The 23,512-nt window shown below is 39.1% G+C and overlaps 1 protein-coding gene across 1 annotated transcript in view; it reads left to right on the top strand.

The window, feature by feature from the left end:
- The window catches only part of cacna1hb (calcium channel, voltage-dependent, T type, alpha 1H subunit b), a 63,688-nt gene extending 40,491 nt beyond the window's left edge, over positions 1 to 23,197 (top strand). The window contains exons 16-33 of the mRNA XM_026928797.3: positions 669 to 769; positions 1,310 to 1,433; positions 2,503 to 2,571; positions 2,653 to 2,837; positions 3,593 to 3,719; positions 4,473 to 4,598; positions 4,921 to 5,010; positions 6,899 to 7,091; positions 10,189 to 10,340; positions 11,188 to 11,297; positions 12,515 to 12,648; positions 12,745 to 12,815; positions 13,311 to 13,389; positions 13,945 to 14,066; positions 14,660 to 14,932; positions 16,146 to 16,311; positions 17,073 to 17,221; positions 17,301 to 23,197. Of these exons, the coding sequence (XP_026784598.3) occupies positions 669 to 769; positions 1,310 to 1,433; positions 2,503 to 2,571; positions 2,653 to 2,837; positions 3,593 to 3,719; positions 4,473 to 4,598; positions 4,921 to 5,010; positions 6,899 to 7,091; positions 10,189 to 10,340; positions 11,188 to 11,297; positions 12,515 to 12,648; positions 12,745 to 12,815; positions 13,311 to 13,389; positions 13,945 to 14,066; positions 14,660 to 14,932; positions 16,146 to 16,311; positions 17,073 to 17,221; positions 17,301 to 18,107 (3,078 nt within the window). The 3' untranslated portion in view covers positions 18,108 to 23,197. The remainder of the gene's footprint in view (positions 1 to 668; positions 770 to 1,309; positions 1,434 to 2,502; positions 2,572 to 2,652; positions 2,838 to 3,592; positions 3,720 to 4,472; positions 4,599 to 4,920; positions 5,011 to 6,898; positions 7,092 to 10,188; positions 10,341 to 11,187; positions 11,298 to 12,514; positions 12,649 to 12,744; positions 12,816 to 13,310; positions 13,390 to 13,944; positions 14,067 to 14,659; positions 14,933 to 16,145; positions 16,312 to 17,072; positions 17,222 to 17,300) is intronic.
- The last annotated feature ends 315 nt before the right edge of the window (positions 23,198 to 23,512 follow it).

The raw sequence follows: 23,512 nt of genomic DNA, 5'->3' as shown, positions 1-23,512 counted from the left end.
TATTTTGGCTGTTTTGAAAGCTGGAAACTTTAGGAGAGAAATGGAGTCATAAACACTCCTGCGCTGGCAGATTTTCAGGCAGAATTATATTCCTAATTTACGCTGCATGACAATACACCCTGTGTGTTTGGTAGATCTAGCGTGAGGCCATAACTCTGTCTCTTTCCGTCTGTCTCGCTTTGTAATTATCTGTCTTGCGGTTGTATCTCAGCACACTGTATTTTAACCCGCCGAGATCTGCGACGTCTAACGTCCTACATATTGCTCAATAACTTGGCGTCGAGACTTTAAAACTTATTTTGCGTCTTCTTGAAAAAGAGCCCACTCCAAATCCACATCCAGTATTTATGTTTTCTGAATTACAAACAAGTTTTCTTATTTACTCCATTTATTTTTTAAGACAGAAGTTTTTATAAATAGCAGGATTTCTTACTTTCCTTGTGTGTTTTTATTGATTTAGCTTATTTATTCAGCACACTTAAGAATACACTCCCTATCTGTGCTGAAAAATGTTCTAAAACTCCACATACACACTTGAAATATGGGCATTTTTTTTTTTTATTTTTATTGAATGTTAAACTTAGGTATCCAAAGGGCAAAACTAGGCGTAGACCTCCGCGGGTTAATACTCATTTCTTTCTTTTGTAATTTTTTGTTCATGTTTGTAGAGTTGGTGTGTTATTCTGAAAAGGATATTGGAGCCGTACAAGCCTCAGTGGTGCAGAGATCACGAGGACTGGTCACTGTACGTGTTCTCACCTCAAAATAAGTGAGTATAAATAAGTGTACAGGAAAAAAAAAACTCACGCCGTACGCTAGGGATGAAAGGGAATATGAATATATGATTTAGAATGAACAGAACATTTGTTCTAAATAGATACACATACAAACAGGAATTGGAGGATTATTCATTTTAATCTTGCCGGAGTCAAGACCGTCGGGACGCAAAAAAAGACGCAAACGGGAGGTTTTTAATTTAATGCTGGTTGAAGCGAGCCGTCGTATGAAGCTCAAGAGACAAACAAAGGCCACATTTATTACATTAATGTACAGCGTTCATTTATTCAGCCTTAGTACCTGCCTGGTCAGGGGCAAATCCCACACGCATCTCTACTTGAGAATAATTATGAGCTGGATTTATGAAGGAACTGTCGAGGAACTGTCAGAGCCAGGTTTGTTGACATCTGGAGAGGTTTAGGACACGCCCATATTAGGTATGAATCCTATTGTGGAGCACTATCCAGATAGAGATGATGTCAGTGCTTTACACTTACCCTCACATGAGCCATCTGTCCATCTCTGTGTGCAGGTTCCGTGTGCGTTGTCAGAAGGTCATCACTCACAGGATGTTTGATCACATCGTGCTGGTCTTCATCTTCCTCAACTGCATCACCATTGCGCTCGAGAGACCCGACATCCAGCCACACAGCATGGTGAATTAAACTGCAATGCACATCTACTAATCCATCAGAATGTGACTTTTTGTGCCTTTGAATACATTAATATTGTGGAAATTCTAATTCTGACAGGCCCAGTGGAAATCATTAAGCCTGACTCGTGAGCGTAGGTTTGAGAGGTAACCCCGTATTAGACAGTCGTCACCGTACAGTCATCCAGCGTGCAGTCTAGCAGCTCATTTTGAGTGGTTTTGGGTGTTTTTAGATGATTCCTGCCCCAATGGGTCTCCATTAGTGCTTGTTGCAGTTCCTATTTTTGCCCACTAGGTGCAATTATACCTCTACAGGGCAGAATTTAAAATGTATTGGGTTGTTGATAGGACCTGCAGGTCACGCAGTTATTTTATGGAAGGTTCGCTAACAGCAAGAAAAGATCCATAAATAGTTAATGAAATTAGATTTAAATTCAGGTGCCGAAAATAAAGCCAATTAAAGTACTAAACCTTCCGTTTGTTATACTCAGTGTTGGTGTAGTTCCCGAAGGAATCTGCAGCGTTTCTTTTCTTGGAATCTGTCACAGCCGAGTCGCGTTATTGGGTTGGGATTTTCCACTGTTACCTTCAAAATGAAAAGAACGAGCTTATTAATTTCACTTGGGGAGTTGTTGGAAAGGGAACCACTGGGGAGACGAATGCCATGCTTTCTTAAGCAGGTTATCATTCTTGTCTCAAGTTTAATTTAATATGCAAACTGCATAAAGCGTCCCCGCACTCCTCAGAGATACCTCACGGACGGGGTGTGCTGTCATCTTTACCTTTTCTTATGACTGTTACAAAACGCTGACACTGGAGACTCCTTCCATAAATGTCAAATAAACGTCTCCTCACAGACAACTTCACCGTAGCAACACTTACACACGTTTTCAATCTGTTTATGTGTAGAACTGATTACACGTTAAAACTGACGCATTAATAAATGAATGAACCTGTGATTTGTAGCTGAACTGTTACTGTGATGGAAAATTAATCAACACCTTCTGACCAATCAGAATCCAGAATTCAATACACATTACCCAATTCTTCTCTTTTTTTCTTTTTATTTACAGGAGCGCGTCTTTCTCAGTGTGTCTAACTACATCTTTACTGTGATCTTCGTAGCTGAGATGACTGTCAAGGTAAATGATATATATAGTATTCACATGTTTAAAAAGATAAACACGATGACGGTGATGGTGGTGAAGGAATTGCTGTGCTAGGTGGTGGCCATGGGGCTGTACGTGGGTCCAGGCTCGTATCTGCAAAGCAGCTGGAATGTTCTGGATGGGCTGCTGGTGTTCGTGTCTATCGTGGATATCCTGGTGTCTCTGGCCTCATCTGGAGGAAACCGCATTTTGGGAATCTTGCGAGTACTGCGTCTTCTCCGAACGCTCAGACCGCTCAGGTGAGTGTGAGCGCCTGGAGTTTCTTATGTTTTATGAGGTGAATAAAACACAACGAGGCGAACTGTAAGAAGTTTATCATCTATTTAATGTGACTTAACAGAGCAGCATATCTTGCATAACTTGCGAGATTTAAAAAAAATATAATCTCATTTAAAAGACCTTGTATTTTAGGCTAAGCTGACAAGCTACTGTAGCAAACGTTTCTTTACATGAATAAATATGATCACTAAAAATGTGATTTGTAATGATGCAGTTAAAATCCAGTTAAAGTCCAAGGGAACAAAATTGGCAATGCTCTTTGGGTGGGAGGGGCATACTCTCTCTCCCCTGTCAATCTCAGCAACATCAGCCAATCGTGGGCTTCTGTGAGCTCATGTATGCTGAAGAGGGCAGATAGCGCTTTCCTCTGAGTGTGTTACTCTGCCCTGTGATGCAGCATGATGTGGTTGGTTGGCTTCATGTGTCTCAGGTGAGTCTTCACCTCCACCCTGCCAGGTTGGAAGCTGTCGTATGACTGGGGAGAGCTGCTTGGTGGGAGGGAATTGGCCGAGACTAAAATGAACCCACACCTTCTGACCAATTAGATTTAATAGTCAACGTCGCTGCAGTATAAATTAACTCTGCTATCCGGACTGACGAACAAAGATGGATGACACATTCCAGACAGTAAAGTCTGCGCTGTCCATGGCGCTGAAACTGTACTTACTGTAATTGACAGCACTGATGTGTGTGTGTGTGTGTGTGTGTGTGTCAGGGTGATAAGTAGGGCTCCTGGTTTAAAGCTGGTGGTTGAAACACTAATAACTTCACTGCGGCCGATTGGGAATATTGTGCTGATCTGCTGTGCTTTCTTCATCGTGTTTGGAATACTGGGAGTCCAGGTAAACACACACACACACACACTTCATTATCCAACATCTATCAAATGTCCTCACTTCCACAAAATGTCCTCACTGCCCCAAAAGCTCCTCACTTCCCCAAAATGTCTTCACTTCCCCAAAATATCCTCACTTCCCCTAAAGGTCCTCGCTTCTACAAAATGTCCTCACTTCCCCAAAATATCCTCACTTCCCCTAAAGGTCCTCGCTTCTACAAAACGTCCTCACTTCCCCTAAACGTCCTCACTTCCCCTAAACGTCCTCACTTCCCCCAAAAGTTCCTCACTTCCCCTAAATGTTCTCACTTCGCCTAAAGTCCCTCACTTCCCCTAAATGTCCTCACTTCCCCTAAATGTCCTCACTTCCCCTAAACGTCCTCACTTCCCCCAAAAGTTCCTCACTTCCCCTAAACGTCCTCACTTCCCCCTAAAGTTCCTCACTTCCCCTAAACGTCCTCACTTCCCCCTAAAGTTCCTCACTTCCCCTAAAGGTCCTCACCTGACAGGTTAAATACCTGTTTGTCTTCACAAAGGCAGTAAAACAAACCCTCTAACACACACTCTATGTTTATTAATATATACATTTCATTTTCTTAAAAACACTTTGATAAAGCCTTAAGGTTGAAATGTGTTTGTGAAAAACAATTGTAACTACTGAAGATGTAAATTTTTAATAAGGATTTTTTGTTGCTTCCGTTTTTTTTTTCCTTCTTAATGTTGTTCTGATGTATGATGTTGATCTGTTTTTCCTTCTCAGCTCTTCAAGGGAAAGTTTTATCACTGTGAAGGCTTCGACACCAGAAACATCACCAACAAGTCCGAGTGTCTGCAGGCGAATTACCGCTGGGTTCGCAGGAAGTACAACTTTGACAACTTGGGCCAGGTATCTCGGTCTCACACTGTTACAGGAAAACAATCAACGATCAAACCTCACCATCCCAACGATTACACACCTTTTTTAACGAGTCCTTGTGTAAGTTGTTACTATAGAAACGATAACATAGTAGAACCACTGTAGAACCGCTGTTATAGAAAATGAACCAATCAGAAACAAGGACTCTGTCACAGCTGCAAATTCTGATGTACAAGCTAGCAACTAGCAAATATATTTAAGAATTAATTTGAATTAATTCATTTTAACGAAATAATTTAACGCTCCAGCTGTAGAAAGTGATGTTTATTCATCACATTCTGTTTTTTTTTAGGCCTTGATGTCATTGTTTGTCCTGTCATCCAAAGACGGCTGGGTCAACATCATGTATGATGGATTAGACGCAGTGGCTGTGGACCAACAGGTGTGTGTGTGTGTGTGTGTGTGTGTGTGTGTGTGTGTCCTAATACCGTCAACAATGCATCCTGTTTTTCTCTTTGTTCTCTCTCGTGTCTCGATCTCTTTCACTAAAACACCTGATAGCAAACACACACACAAACACACACACACACACACAATGAAAATCTCTATAAGGGAACACGGTTCCAAGTAAATAGGTGTGTTTGGCTCTCTCTCTCTCTCTCTCTCTCTCTCTCTCTCGCTGCCTGTTCCTTCATTCTGACAGTTTTGTTCTTTCTCTTTGCTTGAGGCGGTTAATTCGCTGCACATTCATTATGAAAGTTATGCCTATTCTTTGGAATAGTGTCACTCCGTCCTATCATATCTGTCCCCTCATCCTCCCTCTTTCCCTCCCTCTTTCAGAGTAATAAACGAATGCATGATTAAAGGCGATGCTCCCTTTCCACTCATGAGCATGCTGAGCCAAAATGCCCAAATTAATAATGTGAAAAACGCCGAGAGGAAACGACGCTCCGGGGAATCTGCTGACGGGAAAAATGTGTCCGTGGTCCTGCTTGAGATTTAAATGTAAACCGTCAGAGGACTATAGACGAGTTTGCTGTTGCTGTTGCTCCTGGTGTTTTGTGTTGTTCTTGTTATTGTTGCTGTTGTTGTTGCTGTTGCTCTTGTTGTTTCTGTTCTTCTTGTTATTGTTGCTGTTGTTGTTGCTGTTGTTGTTGTTGCTGTTGTTGTTTCTGTTGTTGTTGTTGTTGTTGTTGCTCTTGTTGTTTCTGTTCTTCTTGTTATTGTTGCTGTTGTTGTTTCTGTTGTTGTTGTTGTTGCTGTTGTTGTTTCTGTTGTTGTTGTTGTTGTTGCTCTTGTTGTTTCTGTTCTTCTTGTTATTGTTGCTGTTGTTGCTGCTGTTGTTGTTTCTGTTCTTATTGTTGCTGTTGTTCTTGTTGCTGTTGTTGTTTCTGTTGTCGTTGCTGTTGTTTCTGTTGTTGCTGTTGTTGTTGCTCTTGTTGTTGCTGTTCCTGTTGTTTTTACTCTTGTTGCTCTTGTTCTTCTTGTTCTTCTTGTTATTGTTGTTGCTGTTTTGTTGCTGTTTTGTTGCTGTTGCTGCTGTTGCTCATGTTGCTGCTGTTGCTCTTGTTCTTCTTGTTATTCTTTCCAGTGCTTTGATTACTGTTTTAGTTTCTGCTGTTATTGTTATTGTTCCTGTTGTTGCTGTTGTTGCTGTTGCTCAACAACACGTCATAAATCCACCAATAGGATGACTCCGAACTCAAAATGTGAAATGTGTGTTTGAGCAAGCGATCATTTAAAATACTGACTTGCTGACATTAATTAATATAACATTAGCAGCTGACGTGCCTAACCCCTCATACATATGAAAAATATCACAAATATTTCAGGACATTTCTACAAAATGTATCACGGAATAAGCCTTTTAGTTCATTTGCACAAAAATAAATTAACATAGAAATGAAGGAAAAATTTGCACAAATAGATCAAATCTGTAAAATTGTAACATTTTGCAGTGTTAAAGATTGAAGACTTTATCAAATCTCCTGATATCTCTGAAAACTACTGTGGCCTAATTTATCTTGATATCGATATCGATGTCATCATATCACTCTTACAGAAATGCAGATTTGCAGAAATGCAGATTTGCAGATGTAGATAATCCAGATGTAGATTTAGATTTTACAATCCAGGGGTTATAGCAACGAGGAAAAACTCCCTGAGATGACATGAGGAAGAACACGAGAGGTAGCAGACTCGACATGAACAGTATGTACGCAGCACAGATGAGTGTATGGAGAAGCCTGGTGGACCAGAGGGGTATTATAGTGTAGGGATATTTCATAAGCTCTCTCTCTCTCTCTCTCTCTCTCTCTCTTTCTCTCCAGCCCATAAGGAACCATAACCCCTGGATGCTGCTCTACTTCATTTCCTTCCTGCTGATCGTCAGCTTCTTCGTGCTGAACATGTTTGTGGGCGTTGTGGTGGAAAACTTCCACAAATGCCGTCAGGACCAGGAGGAGGAGGAGGCACGCCTCAGGGAGGAGAAGAGGCAGAGACGGCTGGAGAAGAGGCGCAGGAGTGAGTGTGTGTGTGTGTGTGTGTGAGGACGGCGCTAAAATAAATAAAAAATAAACAGTAATAAACAGCAAGAGTTTTAGATTAGCTATAAAATCACACAATTAGCCCTTTACTAACCTCATAAACGCCTTCATTTTCATTTTATTTATTAAACTACAGAAAACTCAATAGTGCCAGGTTAGAAAGGTTATAAACCCAATTCCCATGATTCCCAACCCCTGGTCATGTCACATGACATTCAGGCAAACACTTATCCTAAGAATTGTGATCACACACACACACACACACACACACAAACACACACCTGTCAACAATCACACACACTCCCAGACTGTCGAATACTCGTTGCGAAGTCTCGCTCCAGCAGTGAGTCTGTTTTTATGTATTTATTTATTTATTTATTTATTTGTATATATGAGAGGTGTATATGAGTAGAATCTCAAAATCTGTATCTGTTTACTGCTCCAAGTATCTTTACCTGTATTCGTATTTAACCAAAAGTGGGTGTGGCCTAAATCGGAAAGGATTTTAGGGGGCCAAGCACCGAAGTTTGTGATTGTATGTTTTCTTATTATTATTATTATTATATTATTATATTTTCACTATGGCTGCCCAGAGAACACTTCACATGCTTCTTATGAAATTTGGCACAGTGATAGAGGATAGTCTCAGCTTCCTTCCCAGAAATTTTGATGTACGCCACTTAAGCCCTCTAGCACCACCAATAGGTCAAATCTGGACATAGATTTACAATAATAACTCGTAGAAACATGATTCCATTTTCCTCTGATTCTTTGGGTCAAGCCAAGTTTCCACCCTATTAGATTTTTCTGTAATTTTTATTTATTTATTTATTTATTTATTTATTTATTATATATTTTTGGCTTCTTCTCTTGCAAATTCTGCACCATTATCACCAAATTTGGATCACAGCATCGTGAGATCAAGCCGAACAAACCTTGCTGTTTTTATTATTATTATGATTCAATTCAGTGTTATTTATAGTATAGCTCTTTTAACAGTGGACATTGTCACGAAGCAGCTTTACAGAAATCTATTACGGATATAGCTGAAGATTTAGATCCCTAATGAACAGTGGCAAGGAAAAACTCCATGAGACTACATGAGGAAGGAGGCTTGAGAGGAACCAGATTCAAAATGGGTGACACGGAACAGTGCGATTACTCTTTCACACCTGTATGCTATAAAGTCAGAGAGTACTGAGTGTGCTGAAAGGAACTTTATTTTAGTTCTAATCTAAAGTATCCAAGTGAAGTTATCCACTGAATAACGAATGAGACTTGGGCATAAATTAAATGTGAATGCTACCACGGAAACAATAAAACAAAAATAATATTTCATCAGATATACTTTTGCGGTTTTTTTTGGTTTGTTATTGTGGCAGCAAGCGGGCGTGGTCTCGGGTCACGGATAGAGAGAGGAGGCGGGCTGAACCTACGCTCGACCACGCCCCCTCGCTGCCACGGTTATATTCCAGAAAGATCGTAAAAGTTCGCTGGACTCGCTATCAGAATCTATTACGAAGCTGGAACGCACTTACAGTGAATTTCTGAGAAGATTTTCTTTTTTTAATAACGAACAGATAAAGAACAATGAAAATCAGAGATATTCTGCCCTGCGTGGGCCGCGTGGGCTATACGGAGCACCGGCGCTATAAATAAAAGCGTATTTCTTTTGTGAAATTTTGGGATACGGTAGAAATCTGGTTTTATTTTGGAGCTCAGTAAGGCAGGGTTTAGGTCAGAACAAACCACTGCAGATAATATAAGATTTTTATTTATTTTATTTTTTTTTTTAAATACAGTATTTGTGTCAGTTTGGAACAAATGATGTGTTTATTTAGAATGGTGTACTCATATTCAGGTTACGTCCCTAATATTTTTATTCTTTTTCATTCTTCTAATTTTTCCTCTAATTTATGACTTACTCAAACGATGAACTTTTGTCTTGATGAGCTTCTTTTACAGTTTGTCCTAAATTTTAATTTACGTCAGTTTTTTTTTTTTTTTTTTTTTTTTTAAAGTTCATCCCGAGTTCACGGAAATGATCTGCATCCTTTTTTTTTTTATTCCTCATGAAAGTCAATCATATTCATAAAACATAAGACCGTAATATAAAGCATAAACACGAGGATAATGACCATGTGGAATCCTCTCCGTTAGCATAATCAGGCAGCACTTTCATAGAGTTTTAGCAGCCATAAAAAAAAGGTGAGAGCACACACACACACACACACACACACTCACACTCACACACACACACACACACATAGTTTGGCAGAGGTACAGTTCTGTGTCGCATCGCTGAGCTTGGCATGAACTCAAGCTCAATCTGCTTTAGTGTCTCGAGGCCATTTTCTCCCACTTTTTCTCTCTCTCTCTCTCACACACACACACACACACACACACACACACCACACACACAACACGCACCGTCATTTTTCCTCTCAAAGACACCTTGAGCAGTCACACTCGTGATGGATGTAGGGGGACACTGGACTCCTCAGGTTTATGATCTCACCGATGACTCGTCTATTTCCCAGCACACACACACACACACACACACACACACACACACTCACCTTTTGCCGTGCTAGCATTTTTTAACAGTGAGGCAAAAAAAACTGGGTCACCATGCTCCTTTCTACATACACACACACACACACACACACACATTTAAACAGACACACACACACACACACATTTAAACAGACACACACACACACACTTCACTTCAGTGCTTAAAGTGTCTAAGCTTAAGACTGAATAAGAATATTTATGAGTTTGAGACAGTAGAATCGAGGGCAGCCCAGACCGGCCTGTCATAGTTAAACAGAAGAGGCTAGGGAAGACCATTAACGTGCACACACACACACACACACACACACACACATACACATACAGACACACACACACACACAGGAACAGCACTGCAGCTCCCGGATACCAGCAGAGCAGCTTTGCAAGACTTTTTTGTGCTCAAGTAATTTAATGACTCTGGTGCTTAATGAGGTGTGTGTCTCTGTATCTCTATGTGTGTGTGTTTGTGTGTGTGTGTGTGTGTGTGTGTGTTTTAGAGGCCCTCCAGAGACCGTATTATGCAGACTACTCTCCCGCCCGCCTCTACATCCACACCCTCTGCACCAACCACTATCTAGACCTCTTCATCACCATCATCATCGGCATCAACGTCCTCACCATGTCCATGGAGCACTACAACCAGCCCAAGGTGGAACACACACACACACACACACACACACACACACACACATAACAGAGATCATACAATATCTGTGTATTATGTAAGGACTCCATGTTGTGCTGAAAATAATCAACAACAGTGTGGTGTGATGAAACAGAATATCCTGAAGTGTTTTATTCCTTTAATATAACAGCAATGTGTCGATGCTAACAAATTTTATTAGTTAAAGCATGATACATTGTACTTTTTATCCATTTATTGTTACATTTAATGTCGAGGAACGTCCACGAAACAAGTTCTCACTTAACGTTATAGTAGCTATAAATGTTATAGTAGCTGTAAACAGTCGTTCCATCACCAGCCTCTCTTTCGAAGTTAATAATAAAAAAAAAAAACACGCAGTTGTGTTACCAAGAAACAGCAAAAAGTTCCTCTGTCGTGATGATGACGTTAAAGTTACAGCTTTACCCCTGACACTGGAGACTCCTTCCGTAAATGTTAAATAAACACACACGTCCCTGTGAATGAGCTGTTACTATAGAAACGATAACGTATTAGAACGAGTGCATTGCTGCTGTTCTAGAAAATTAATCAACATCTTCTGGCCAATCAGAATCCAGAATTCAACAGCGCTGTGGTACGACCTGCTGCAACACTCTCTTATGAAAGAATAGAAGAAAATCGTGAAGGAATAAATAAGTAAAATAAGTAGGTGTGGTCTAGCATTGACTCTTGAGGAACTCCTCAAAAATCCAAAGTTCATATCAAGTTACAGAGGTCAGCTAGAAACTATCCGAAATCTAAGCATGAAATGACGTAAAAATATATTTTTAAAAGATTTTAAGAGATCAGCGTTATGTTTCTGTGTGTCTAGTATCTGGAGGAATCCCTGAAATACTGCAACTACGTCTTCACGCTGGTGTTTGTGATCGAGGCCATGCTCAAGCTGGTCGCCTTCGGCTTCAGGAGGTTCTTCAAAGACAGGTGAAGTCCAGCGCCGTATTTCTGTATAAACGCAGGGTGTCAGGTTACGTTAATATTAACACAGGGAAAGTTCCTTGTATTCAGAGTCGGGTTACGCACATGCGCACTGGGAGGCCAGTTCAGACCATTAAAATTACGCGTGTAGTTCACGCCTCCGAGGTCGCCAGGTTTCCTGGAGTAGAATGTTTGCAGAGACTTTTTTAAATAGTGTCTAGACCAGCACTTTTACGCACAAGCACTCGGACATTGAATTAGTTGATAGTTATGAGTATTTAAAAGTGGTGATTGACAGCAGATTGAGTTTTGAATCCAATGTTATGGCGGTTCAACAACAGGAAGTTAAACACATTCAGGTTTGTTCCACTATGATGAGCCTGTTTTATAAAGTTTTATTGAATCTGTATTTTCTTTCTGTCTTGTGGCATAGTACGGAACTCGTACCTTGTCAAGCAAAAGTAGATTAGCCAGCCTTGTGAAGGTGGCTGGGAAAATCACTGGAGAAGATCAGACCTGTCCTACTGACTGTTTATATTTTATATGCATGTTCTGAAGAAGGCCCAAGCCATTCTTTGTACTTTGGATCATCCCTTATGCACTGAGGTTCAGATGTTGCCCTCAAGTACCAAGAAGTAGAACTAAAAGAATTAAAGACTGCTTTTTGGATGTGGCCATGGGGTTATTTTACCTGCTCTGATGTCAGATCATTTATTTGTATAAATAAATTATCTTATGTAACCTTTAATTTAAGTTTTATATTGTATCTATTGTTATGTCTTTGTATTTGTTTTTATTAATACTAAAATGTTGTATTGATGCAGTTATGCCATGGCACTATTTCCCCTAGAGGGACAATAAAGTTCAAGTTGAGCTGAAAAAAAAAAATCGCCGTCTTTGTTGTCAACTGTGATATGATGTAACATAAAAGTAAGAGACAATTTATAAATGAAAACACTAATATGAATGAGATCTGAATGAGAAGGTGGCGAGCGTTGACATAAATCTAATAGGAGTCGAGTATATTGCTGCATGAATAGTGCTAGTTGTAATGATCACTGGTTAAATTGAACAAAATGGCTTCCACACAGATTATTAAATAGCACTTGATCCAGCGCATCCTGTTACTTTGCATTTTATTTATTTATATCGTGCTCTGACAATTACTAGTTTACAAATGTACTGTCTCTCTCTCTCTCTCTCTCTTTCTCTCTCTCTCTCAGGTGGAATCAGCTGGACTTGGCCATTGTTCTGTTGTCCGTTATGGGAATTACGCTGGAGGAGATTGACCTGAATGCCTCATTACCCATTAACCCAACTATCATTCGCATTATGAGAGTGTTGCGCATCGCCCGAGGTACTCGAACACAATCACACACACTCATACTGTACATGCATGTAATACACACACTCTGGGGAAGAATCACAAAGACAAATCGGACTTGCTTTGCAGTGTTGAAGCTGCTCAAGATGGCCACGGGAATGAGAGCGCTGCTGGACACGGTGGTCCAGGCTTTACCGCAGGTTGGTGTCTGCTAGAGGTCACATGACTTTTAAGCTCGTACTAGTCGACTAGTCGTGTTTTGTAGCTGTTTCAGGATGCCACACTTCAGTTAACAACAACCAATTAACAACAGGAACATACATTTCCAGCCTCAATGCTGCTTTACGCCGTTAAGAAATGATTACATATGACACTATTTAATTTAAGGATGCTTCTTAAAACGAACAAGCCGAAATTGTTGATTCAGAAACTGAGATTGCGCAACGTGGCATGGAAACTTCGTATAGCGTAATGATGGATGGAGCATGCGATGTCTACGGCAGTATCTGAAAGGTTTTCCTCTCTGTTCAACTCCAGCTTCCGTAGCGTCCTGACTAGTCGACTATTACATGCTTGTCCTAGTGACTGTGTGTGTGTGTGTGTGTGTGTGCCCATACCATTTTCACTCCTACTATAGCACACATATACTGTATTCCTCGGGGTATTTCTAGTCTGTGTGTGTTTTTTTTTTCTAGGTTGGAAATCTGGGGCTTCTTTTCATGCTGCTGTTCTTCATCTACGCTGCTCTGGGAGTGGAGCTGTTCGGAAAACTCGGTCAGTTCGTCACTTTTCCCAAGAAAAATATTAGCATTCCATAATGTTCCGTTTTCTACAAAAAAAAGGAGTTCTTTAAAAACTTGTAGCTTGAAGTGCTTTCTGATAGGGAAGCAGTCTGTCGTACGGACAAACGAAGAACTTTTAAAGGTCGTTTTTAAAGATTTGACCTTTTCGTTAAAGAGTGTGCTTATCGGCGGTTGCTAGTGATCTAGCAATACGAATGTAGGATTTATTTAGCAATACTTCTTTTATTTTAACACCATTATACAGAATATACACTATTGCTGCGTCCCAATTCACCTACTCGTTATTTTAATAAACACATTTTCGAATCACTGGAGAAAATCGTTTTTTTAGGATTTTAAAAACAAACACTACAACTGAACTTTTTAAATAGAAAACTAAATTTTCCAAGTTTACAGAATCCACAGTTTGATTAAAACGTTACAGTGATGCTGATTTGACTTTTCATCCAAGACCATATATAGAATAAATGATTCATTAATTAACATTAATTAAAGTCATATTATCATTATTATTATTATTATTCAGAATGCTCGGAGGAAAACCCGTGTGAGGGTCTGAGTCGACACGCTACCTTCGAGAACTTCGGCATGGCGTTCCTCACCCTGTTCCGAGTCTCTACCGGGGACAACTGGAATGGAATCATGAAGGTTAACATGCTAACACACACACACACACACACACACACTCACACAGAGAGTTAACACACAGACACACACACACAAACACACACACACACAGAGTTAACACACACACACAGACAGTTAACACACAGAGTTATCACACACACAGAGTTAACACACACACACACAGAGTTAACACACGCACACAGATAACACACAGTTATCACACACAGATACACACACACAGTTAACACACACACACACAGAGTTAACACACACACAGAGTTAACACAAACAGAGAGAGAGTTAACACACACAGAGTTAACATAGAGAGAGAGAGACAGTTAACACACACACACACACATAGAGTTAACACACACACAGAGTTAACATAGAGAGAGAGACAGTTAACACACACACACACACATAGAGTTAACACACACACAGAGTTAACATAGAGAGAGAGAGACAGTTAACACACACACACACACACACACACACACACATAGAGTTAACACAGTGTGCCATCTGTGTTTCCTGAATGTCAGAGGATTATTAGGGCCACTGCAGACAGCATGATTAATGAATTTAGTGTGTGTGTGTGTGTGTGTGTGATAAAGGACACACTGAGGGAGTGTAAGAGTGGAGATCGCTGCTTGAGTTACCTGCCGCTGTTTTCCCCGCTGTATTTCGTGACGTTCGTGCTGGTGGCGCAGTTCGTCCTGGTGAACGTGGTGGTCGCCGTGCTCATGAAGCACTTAGAGGACAGCAACAAGGATGCCTGCGAGGAGGCGGAGATGGAGGCGGAGCTGGAGGCGGAGCTACAGGCAAATCGGTGGCAGAATGCCGCCGCGTCTGCTGGTGAGGTTACTGGGTCTCCTGCGCTTCTACAGGTAACAAACCCTGGTTACTACCTGGGGTTTGGGGTTCTCCGGGTTCCTCACATCTCCTAACAACATTCCAGCCTCGGGACACAAGCGCAATAAAAGCCACAACAATGAAACGCAAATATTTTAAATATGTTTAATAAAAATGCAAAACCAACTCAGCACACGTAATCAGTATTTAAACATATTTAAACGCACTTTTAAACATATTTAAACGCACACGTGATGTACATTTTTATTCGACGCTATTTAAATATGTGATCTGTTATTTTATTAGGAAATGCACTTCAGTAAAATTTGTCTGAAAAATGTACTTTGGCCTCAGTGATCTCTGATTCGTTTTCATCAACAGAGAAATCAGTTTGTTGCTCTGTTCAGAAATTTCGCAAAATAGCGTTAAAAACCAACATGGAAAAAATACTCGTGATAAAATCATGGATCGTTATCAAGCCTGAAAAAGTTGTAATATTTATAACATTTTTGCCAGAACGCTCACTCCTAATTGGTCGTTACAAATGAGACGTGCCCGTGCCAGTTCATTCCAAACATCGCACTAGCGCGCTAACGTCGTCATCCTCAACCTGCGATTGATTTAATCATCTCACGTTTTTATTTTTCCTAAAAAATAACCAGCTGTACGTCCAACAACTGTGTATTTGTGCTTCCAACACGTTGCAGGAGGCAATCTTCTTCCTGTAGTCATGGAAATCATCAAAATCATAAATCATAAAATTTCATAACATAACATAACATTCTCATAACAGCGCCACCTGCTGTACTGGAGCACTCATACATAACATATAACATCTCCAAGGTGGTTTCGTATTCCTGCAACCCTGAAGTGTTGCTCCTAGGTGTGTGTGTGTGTGTGTGTGTGTGTGTGTGAGGATTACTGCAACTGGGACCAAGATAAAATGGCTGCCAGGATAAATTGTTTATTAATGCTTATATATGTGTTTGTAACATTTACAACTGTACAGTTTATTTAAAAACACTCTGTATATCTCATCTTTGCCTCAATTCCTAGCGATGTGAGTGTGTATGGAAAAGACCAGCGTTATTATTAACACTCTTATTTTACCAAAAATGACTTCACCATTATCTCTGTAATATACAATATTACATTTAGTAGGAAAGCACACTTTATTTTTCTCCGAAATATGAGTTATTGTGACCCAAACCCCAACATGAATCTGACGCAGAAGGGTTCCTTTTCCAGGGTGACGACCTTCAGGACAGAAACCTGCTCTCGGTCGGGAAGCCGTGCATATCGAGAATGCTGTCTTTACCAAACGACAGCTACATGTTTTACCCTAAAGCTGGACACAAACCCAGAGAGCAGCTCTTCTGCAAACAGCAGACCGTCGATCACAATACAGTTACAGGTCACTAATCACTAATCATCATCATCATCATCATCATAATAATAATAATAATAATAAGACAGTTACAGTCTATTTTTGTTTTTTTGTTGTTGCTATAATAACTTATAATAACGTTTTTAAAGAAATCAAGTTTTTACATAAAATATTATTATTATTATTATTATTATTATTATTACTATTGCCGTTGTTGTTCTTTTGTTTATTGTTTTATATATATATATATATATATATATATATATATATATATATATACCATTTTTAATTTGTACAAGTCAATTATTATTAATATTATTATTATTATTATTATTATTATTATGTTTTGTTGTTGTACACGATTTACTTTTAAAGAAATACATTTTACATCAAGGTCATATTTGTTATTGTTGACGTTTTGTTGTTATTATAAACAAATTTCATTTTTAAATCTTTTTACATAAGTCAGATTATTAATATTGTTATTATTAGTAGCAGTAGTCGTAGTAATTTGTAAAGAAATATATTTTTACATCAGGTCATCTTTTTTTAATTTTGTTATATGAAACTTTTAAATAAATATTTTACATAAAAATCAGATTACTATTATTATTGTTATTCATATACCTTTCAGTTTAAAATTATTATTATTATTATTATTATTATTATTATTATTAACACTAATGACTTTGATTTTCAAAAACATCTTCTTCTGTTTATATAAAATCAGATAAAGTAGAGTAAAATTACAGAAACCTAAAAGCAAGCCGTGTTTCTCTCGTGTTCAGGCTCGTCTCTGTCAGTGAAGTCGGAGTTGTGTGAATGGGAATCCCTACTGCAGGTTCCAGAGCCTCCGACTGGCCCCGCCTCTCATTTAGAGCCCCTCCCACCGCATCATGTGACCACACAAAAGTCTCTCAGGATGCTCCAAAGACAGGTAGCGTGTCACGGTACACGTGTGAATCGGTGTGATGCGTGTGATGTGAGATGTTTACAGTACGCTTTTCGCACTGTAGGAGGCGATAAAGAGCGACTCTGTGGATTCCACCAGCCCTGGATCGATGGACAATTTATTTCTGCACCACTCCGATTCTCTCAAAGTTCCCAGCGTTCCTTTGACCGGAGGCTCCGCCCCTTGTTCACCTCGAGCCACGCCCCCTATGTGTCGCAGTCGGACAGCCAGCGTCCAAACAAGCAGACGCGTGTACAGCCAGCGCAGCATTCCGTCACGCAGGTCTACACACACACAGCCGGACACACACACACACACGTCTAACACACACACCTCGGACGAAGAAATCAGACAAATCCTATCATCCGTCGAGAGAAAAGACTCCGGTGTCCGGCTCCTCAGACGCAGCCACACCTTATCTCCACATGTCGCAGGCACTTTATGTTTGAAAAGCCAATCACAGCGAAGTAAAAGTACAGGAAGTGACCTTAGGAAGTACAACAGCATGGACTCGACCCATGGGGCGTGGTCAAACCAGCCGCGAAACAAGAGCGTGCCCTTTAAAACGCAAGGATCAGAAGCGTCTCTGTTGCGCAGGAAGCACAAAACGAGTCCACCTTGCGTTTCGCCTTCCACAGACCCGCCCATTTTCTCAGAAACTTCTCAGAGCGGCGTGGTTCTGAAAAGGCGGGCGCCATCGTTTGACTCCACGCTGCTCCGGGAGTCTTTGGATCTTCCTGATTCTCTGCTAGTTGCTAAGCCCCTCCCACAACCTCATTTATCAATCCATCTGTCTGTCCCGTTTGAGCAATCGAACAATCGCGTTTCAGACGACGACCAATCATCACACTGTGTCCCAAACGACGCCTAAACAGAGGGTTATGGACCCGTTATGGGCGTGGCTTATTGTTATGGGTCGGGATGGTTCGTTCAGCCAATGAGGATTCAGACCAAAACATTTGATGCTAATGTGCACCTTTAAGCTAGGAATTCTAAAAAAAAAAAAAAGAAAAAAAAAAAAGAAAACAGTAGGGTGAAAATGAGTTATGCAATTGTTTGTTTGTTTGTTTTTTCCCTAATCATATTGATTAGAGATTTGAGAATATAAAAAATGATATTGTGCAGCTGGATATTTGTTCTGAACTATAACAAAGCTCCCAGTAGCTCCCTACCCTACGTTCACACAAGCCCATGACAAGTGGGCGTGGCCTTTAGTTCCTATGAGAAATGGTAGTAGCTATATATAACTTCTAAAGCTAGCTAGTTAATCGGTGTGAAAATCATTTGTTTGATTTACATGTTATGCGCTCGGCTTTGTACTAGCTTTGTTCTCGCTAACTATACTAGCTACGTACACTTACTAGAGGCACCAACAAACTCTGCTCCTTCCTTCCTTTTCTAGCATCGCACTAGCTTTATTTTTCTTCGTAATGTTTCTATACACGTTAAATAAGAGGATGGATATGAGAGGATAAGATGAAACTGGAGCACATCGCAAGTAGACGATTAAGTTGTGAGTGGGAAACTGAATCAGACTGGTCCGAGGAATCAATCCGGACAATCGTTTGGATTTGTCGCTTTATCTAATTTGCGTAAAAAATTAAGAAATCGCATTTCAAAAGTCGCTTTGTTGCTGAAATCGCAGCTTCGCGTCACGTAGAAAACGGAAAACGCTCACCTGTCATTTTGTCGCTCGCTATTGTGAACGTAGGGTTACAATCACTTCATGGCAAATTTCTAAAATATTAGAATAGTCATGAATCAGTTGTAATAGACACTTGTGTATTAGTATGGTGTCAATGGTTGTTATGGAAACCGGATGGAAGAAGAAGAAGAACGCAGATGAAGGTACGAGATCCTGAATACACTTTTTTGACGAGAAAGTCAGATACGTTTTTCTAAAACAGAGCAATGTTGACACACCTGTTTTTCTCAGATGAAATCTCAAACACACTGCATGGCAGAATCATCAGGACTGTACGCAGGAGGGCGGAGTTACTCTAGACTCGACAGAGTTAATATATTTATTGAATGCAGCACCATGATATTTTTATAAAAAAAAAAAAAGCCCAAGAGTTTTGCACGCACTCAAATGTTTTTTTGACAAGGAAATGTTTTTTTTTTGTTGTTGTTGTTGTTGTTGTTGGTTTTCTCTTGGTAATAACCATTTCTACAAAATATATTCAACCAAACACGCTTCTGATAATTTTATTTTTTCCCCTCGTGCCACCCAGAGATTCTGAAGCATGGCATAAATAATAATAATAATTATTATTTATTATTAATTATTATTATTATTATTTTCCATAGATTAGTTAATAGAGTAATGAACATTTCACCCAGAACAGATGTTCAGTGGCCTGTAAGTGCAAAACACGTTAACAAAAATACAACAACAAACTCGAAAACACATCAGCAGTAACCAGGTCCTTATTGAACGTCACGGGCTTGTTGTTGTGTTTTGATTTTGCCGTCATGTTTTTTGTTTTGTTGTGTTTACAAATTTACTGTTAGTTTTTTGGTTGTGTTGCATTTTTAGTTTTACTTTTGTGTTTTCGTTTTTTTGTTTGTTGCATTTGGAGGTTTTTTTTTTTGCATTTTCTGATTTGCTGTTGCACTTTTCGTTTCTTTGTTGCGTTTTCTGATTTGTTGTGTTTTCAGACTTGCTGTTGTGTTTTTGGTTTGGTTTTTTGTGTTTTTCATTTTGATGCTGTCGTCGATTTCCAAATTTTCTGCTGCATTTTAGTTTTGTTGTTGCATTTTTAGTTTGTTTTTTTTTTTTAATTTTCTGATTTGCTGTTGCGGTTTTGGTTTTATTAACGTTTTGAACGTTTTCGTTTTTTTGTGTGCGTTTTTGTTGTTTTTTGCTGTTGCAGTTTTGGTTTTATTAACGTTTTGCGCGTTTTAGTTTTTGTGTGTATGTGTTTTCGTTGCTGTTGCGGTTTTGGTTTTATTAACGTTTTGCGCGTTTTAGTTTTTGTGTGTATGTGTTTTCGTTGCTGTTGCGGTTTTGGTTTTATTAACGTTTTGCGCGTTTTAGTTTTTGTGTGTATGTGTTTTCGTTGCTGTTGCGGTTTTGGTTTTATTAACGTTTTGCGCGTTTTAGTTTTTGTGTGTATGTGTTTTCGTTGCTGTTGCGGTTTTGGTTTTATTAACGTTTTGCGCGTTTTAGTTTTTGTGTGTATGTGTTTTCGTTGCTGTTGCAGTTTTGGTTTTATTAACGTTTTGTGCGTTTTAGTTTTTGTGTGTATGTGTTTTCGTTGCTGTTGCGGTTTTATTAACATGTTTTGCACGTACAGGCTGCTGTCAATATGCCATAAAGCTTCACAACCCAAAGCCATACCTGTAGCTATTCTCACAATCTTACACTGTTACTGCATTACATTCATGCTGTTTTTTTTTTTTTAATTTAATAAATATTTGTTGTGCAGCAGCAAACCAACTACCTACATTATAACGTGTGCACTTTGGAGAAACATTTCTGCAGATAACAATGCAAAATAGTGCTGTGTGATTTATAACGATTTCACAAAGCAGAAGAAAATGACAATTTTGCTTCTCAAGCTATGAACAATTCATTAGAAAGGAGCATCGATCTTTCCCTCAGCTTTAGACCAAATCTAGTTGCAGTGTCACTCCCTTTTATTCTTTAGACATTTTCATGTGTACTTTTACATCTTTGAAATCTCTGATGTGGTAGAAAGACAAATCCATGGAATCTTAAGGGCTTGTAAATCAATATCTGAGCAGTGGGTTATGACCAGTCATGCACCTTCCGCACATTTTCATTTCTTTTTGTTTTTTGATATTGAAATTGTGATAAATTGTCTATACAAAAATCGGATAGAACTTTGGTGTACACCTTTGTTGAAATATGCCAAAAATATTGCGGGTTTGACTGAGTGAGGGACGTCTGGACTGTTCCATGATACGAATTCAGGACTTGTTTATATTCAGGGCACTGAAACCACAAACAGAGGAAATCCAATGACTGACTGTATTTTAAAGACAATAAATTTTACTGAAGAGCATGAAACATCTATGTAAATTTCTGAAAAAAGGACGACTTCATGATGCTTGAAAGGAAAATGATGCTGATAAGCATGTCTGGCTTTTTTTTCCTCAATCAGAGCGATGCAACTCAGACTAAGACAGGTTGGTTTAAACTAGCTCAAATTTCAAACTAGTGCTAATAATTAACTAATGTTAATTATGAGAATTTATAGAATAGAAAATTCTCATGTTCGAAATCCTACGACTTCTAAGATCGTATTGAAACTTTGTTTTTAAAACTCTTCAGGATAAAATATAAATTATTTGCATTAAGCTCATGGACAGTGATACAAATAACCAAAAAAATCTATAAAGATTCATAGCAGAAACATTAGAAATAAGTGGTCTAGTCAGGAGCTAATTTCAAAATTAGACAAAAAGAATAAATGCATGTGAAGAATAAAAACTGATAGGTCTTTTGTAGAATTTGTGGAATGAATGTAAAAGAGAAACCTCAGCGCGTCACCGATGAGCCAGGACACATCAGCAGCGATAGATATCTCCTGTTTGATCTCAGGGAAGGACACGCCAAGCACCGTAGAGTCCGTGTGAAGACTAGCGTCGTTATGGTTAACACTTGGCTGTAGATTTTTAGAAGGTAAAACCACTCGAAATACATCCACTTCAACAAAGACGTAGTGAAAAAAGTGCTGAGAAATTATACTCAAGTGAAATTATAGATAACGTGTTAAAATCTTAATTTAAAGTGGAAGTATCCAGCTGAGAAAATGTACTCAAGTGGAAGTCGAATAAGTTGCTACTTTTAAATGTACTCAGGTATTAAATTTGTGTTGTATTTTATGTGAAAATTGATCTAAAACTGTTAGGTGATTTTCATTTTATGTTTATTTTTTTGCCTGAAAACAATCTCTGTTTTGTTTGTTTAGAAGTAAAATATCCTGTAACCAATATTTACCATTAGCTAGGATTTATCTTGCTGCCTAGACGACAATGTAAGTTACTGGAATCGATGCTAACCTAACCTGGTGTTAGCAAAGAAACCAGACTTAGTCTATAAATACATAACCCGCTAATGTTAGCAAATTAGCAAAACGAAAATGGAGGTAAAGGAGACGCCTCATTTTAGACGTCTTTGCTTATTGCAGTATTTTACTCTTCCTCTAGTCAAACACTTGGATTATATATCTTCCCACGCACATAGATAGCTATAGCGTTAACTCCATTGTGTTCGAAAAGGTCACGAAGTTCTTGATTATTTTTTCTAACTTTATTGGATACTAAAATGAGCCCATGTGATCAATGTATGTATTGGTCAAAATAAAAAAAAGTAAGGAGTAAAAACTAGGGTTTTTTTCTTGGAAATATAATTAAGTCAGCGTATGTGTAAGTACTCAAGCGAAGTCTAAACACAGCAAAATACTACTTAAGGACAAAGTAAGAACGTAAACAATTACTCAAGTGTTTTCCACTCCGTCTCATTCTCTGCATTTAAACCGTTACTCAAATCCTCACGGTGTTGTCTGCATACACACACATGAGAACGATAAGGAGTTTGAGATGTTCTGCATTGAAGAGTGGTCCAACATCCGTCTCGAAGTGTTCTCCAACCTTGTTAGACGTTACAGGATTGTATTCAATGCACCAGGTCTTACGGCGGCTTTATAAATATAAAATCAACATGTGAAGATCCAAAAAGTCATAAAAAGAACAAATTAAAGAAATCCTATCTAACAGGACGTCCATGTTTCCATCCTGATGGTGTGGTTTTGCTTTTCCATCTGGACAGAACTTCAGTCAAATGCTGTATTTTCTGTCTTATTGCTTTAGCAGCTTATTATCCTCCTTCACTATGCACCGTTCATTGAACTTTTCTTCCGGAGCAGGAAGAAGAAGAGGCAAATAATTTCTCTCCTAAAATTCTAGAGGTGTTAAACTGTATTTAAGCACTTTATCTTTATTACAACCCCAGGGGAGGCTGCTGTTTTAGAAAATTAGTCTACAGCTATAATAATCAGAATTAGTGTCTGACTCACAGTACAGCACCTCATTGCCTTGGAAAATGTGATTTCATGCTGCATTGGATGAAAGCTCATAAGTCGGAATTTCTAGGAAAAAAAACCAAAGGAAACGCCCCCTCAACTCGGAATTCCAACTCCGAAAGTCAGGAAGGCGTCCTCAACCCCAAGTTCGGCACATGACGTCATGTCGACATGGCTGCTCAGACCGTGAACGGTAAATAAAATATCACTTCACTGCTTTAAA

Source organism: Pangasianodon hypophthalmus, chromosome 26 (assembly GCF_027358585.1).
Source record: "Pangasianodon hypophthalmus isolate fPanHyp1 chromosome 26, fPanHyp1.pri, whole genome shotgun sequence".
Lineage (NCBI taxonomy): Eukaryota > Metazoa > Chordata > Actinopteri > Siluriformes > Pangasiidae > Pangasianodon > Pangasianodon hypophthalmus.
The sequence above is the reverse complement of the archived record's forward strand: the minus strand, read 5'-3'. Positions and strand labels throughout refer to the sequence as shown.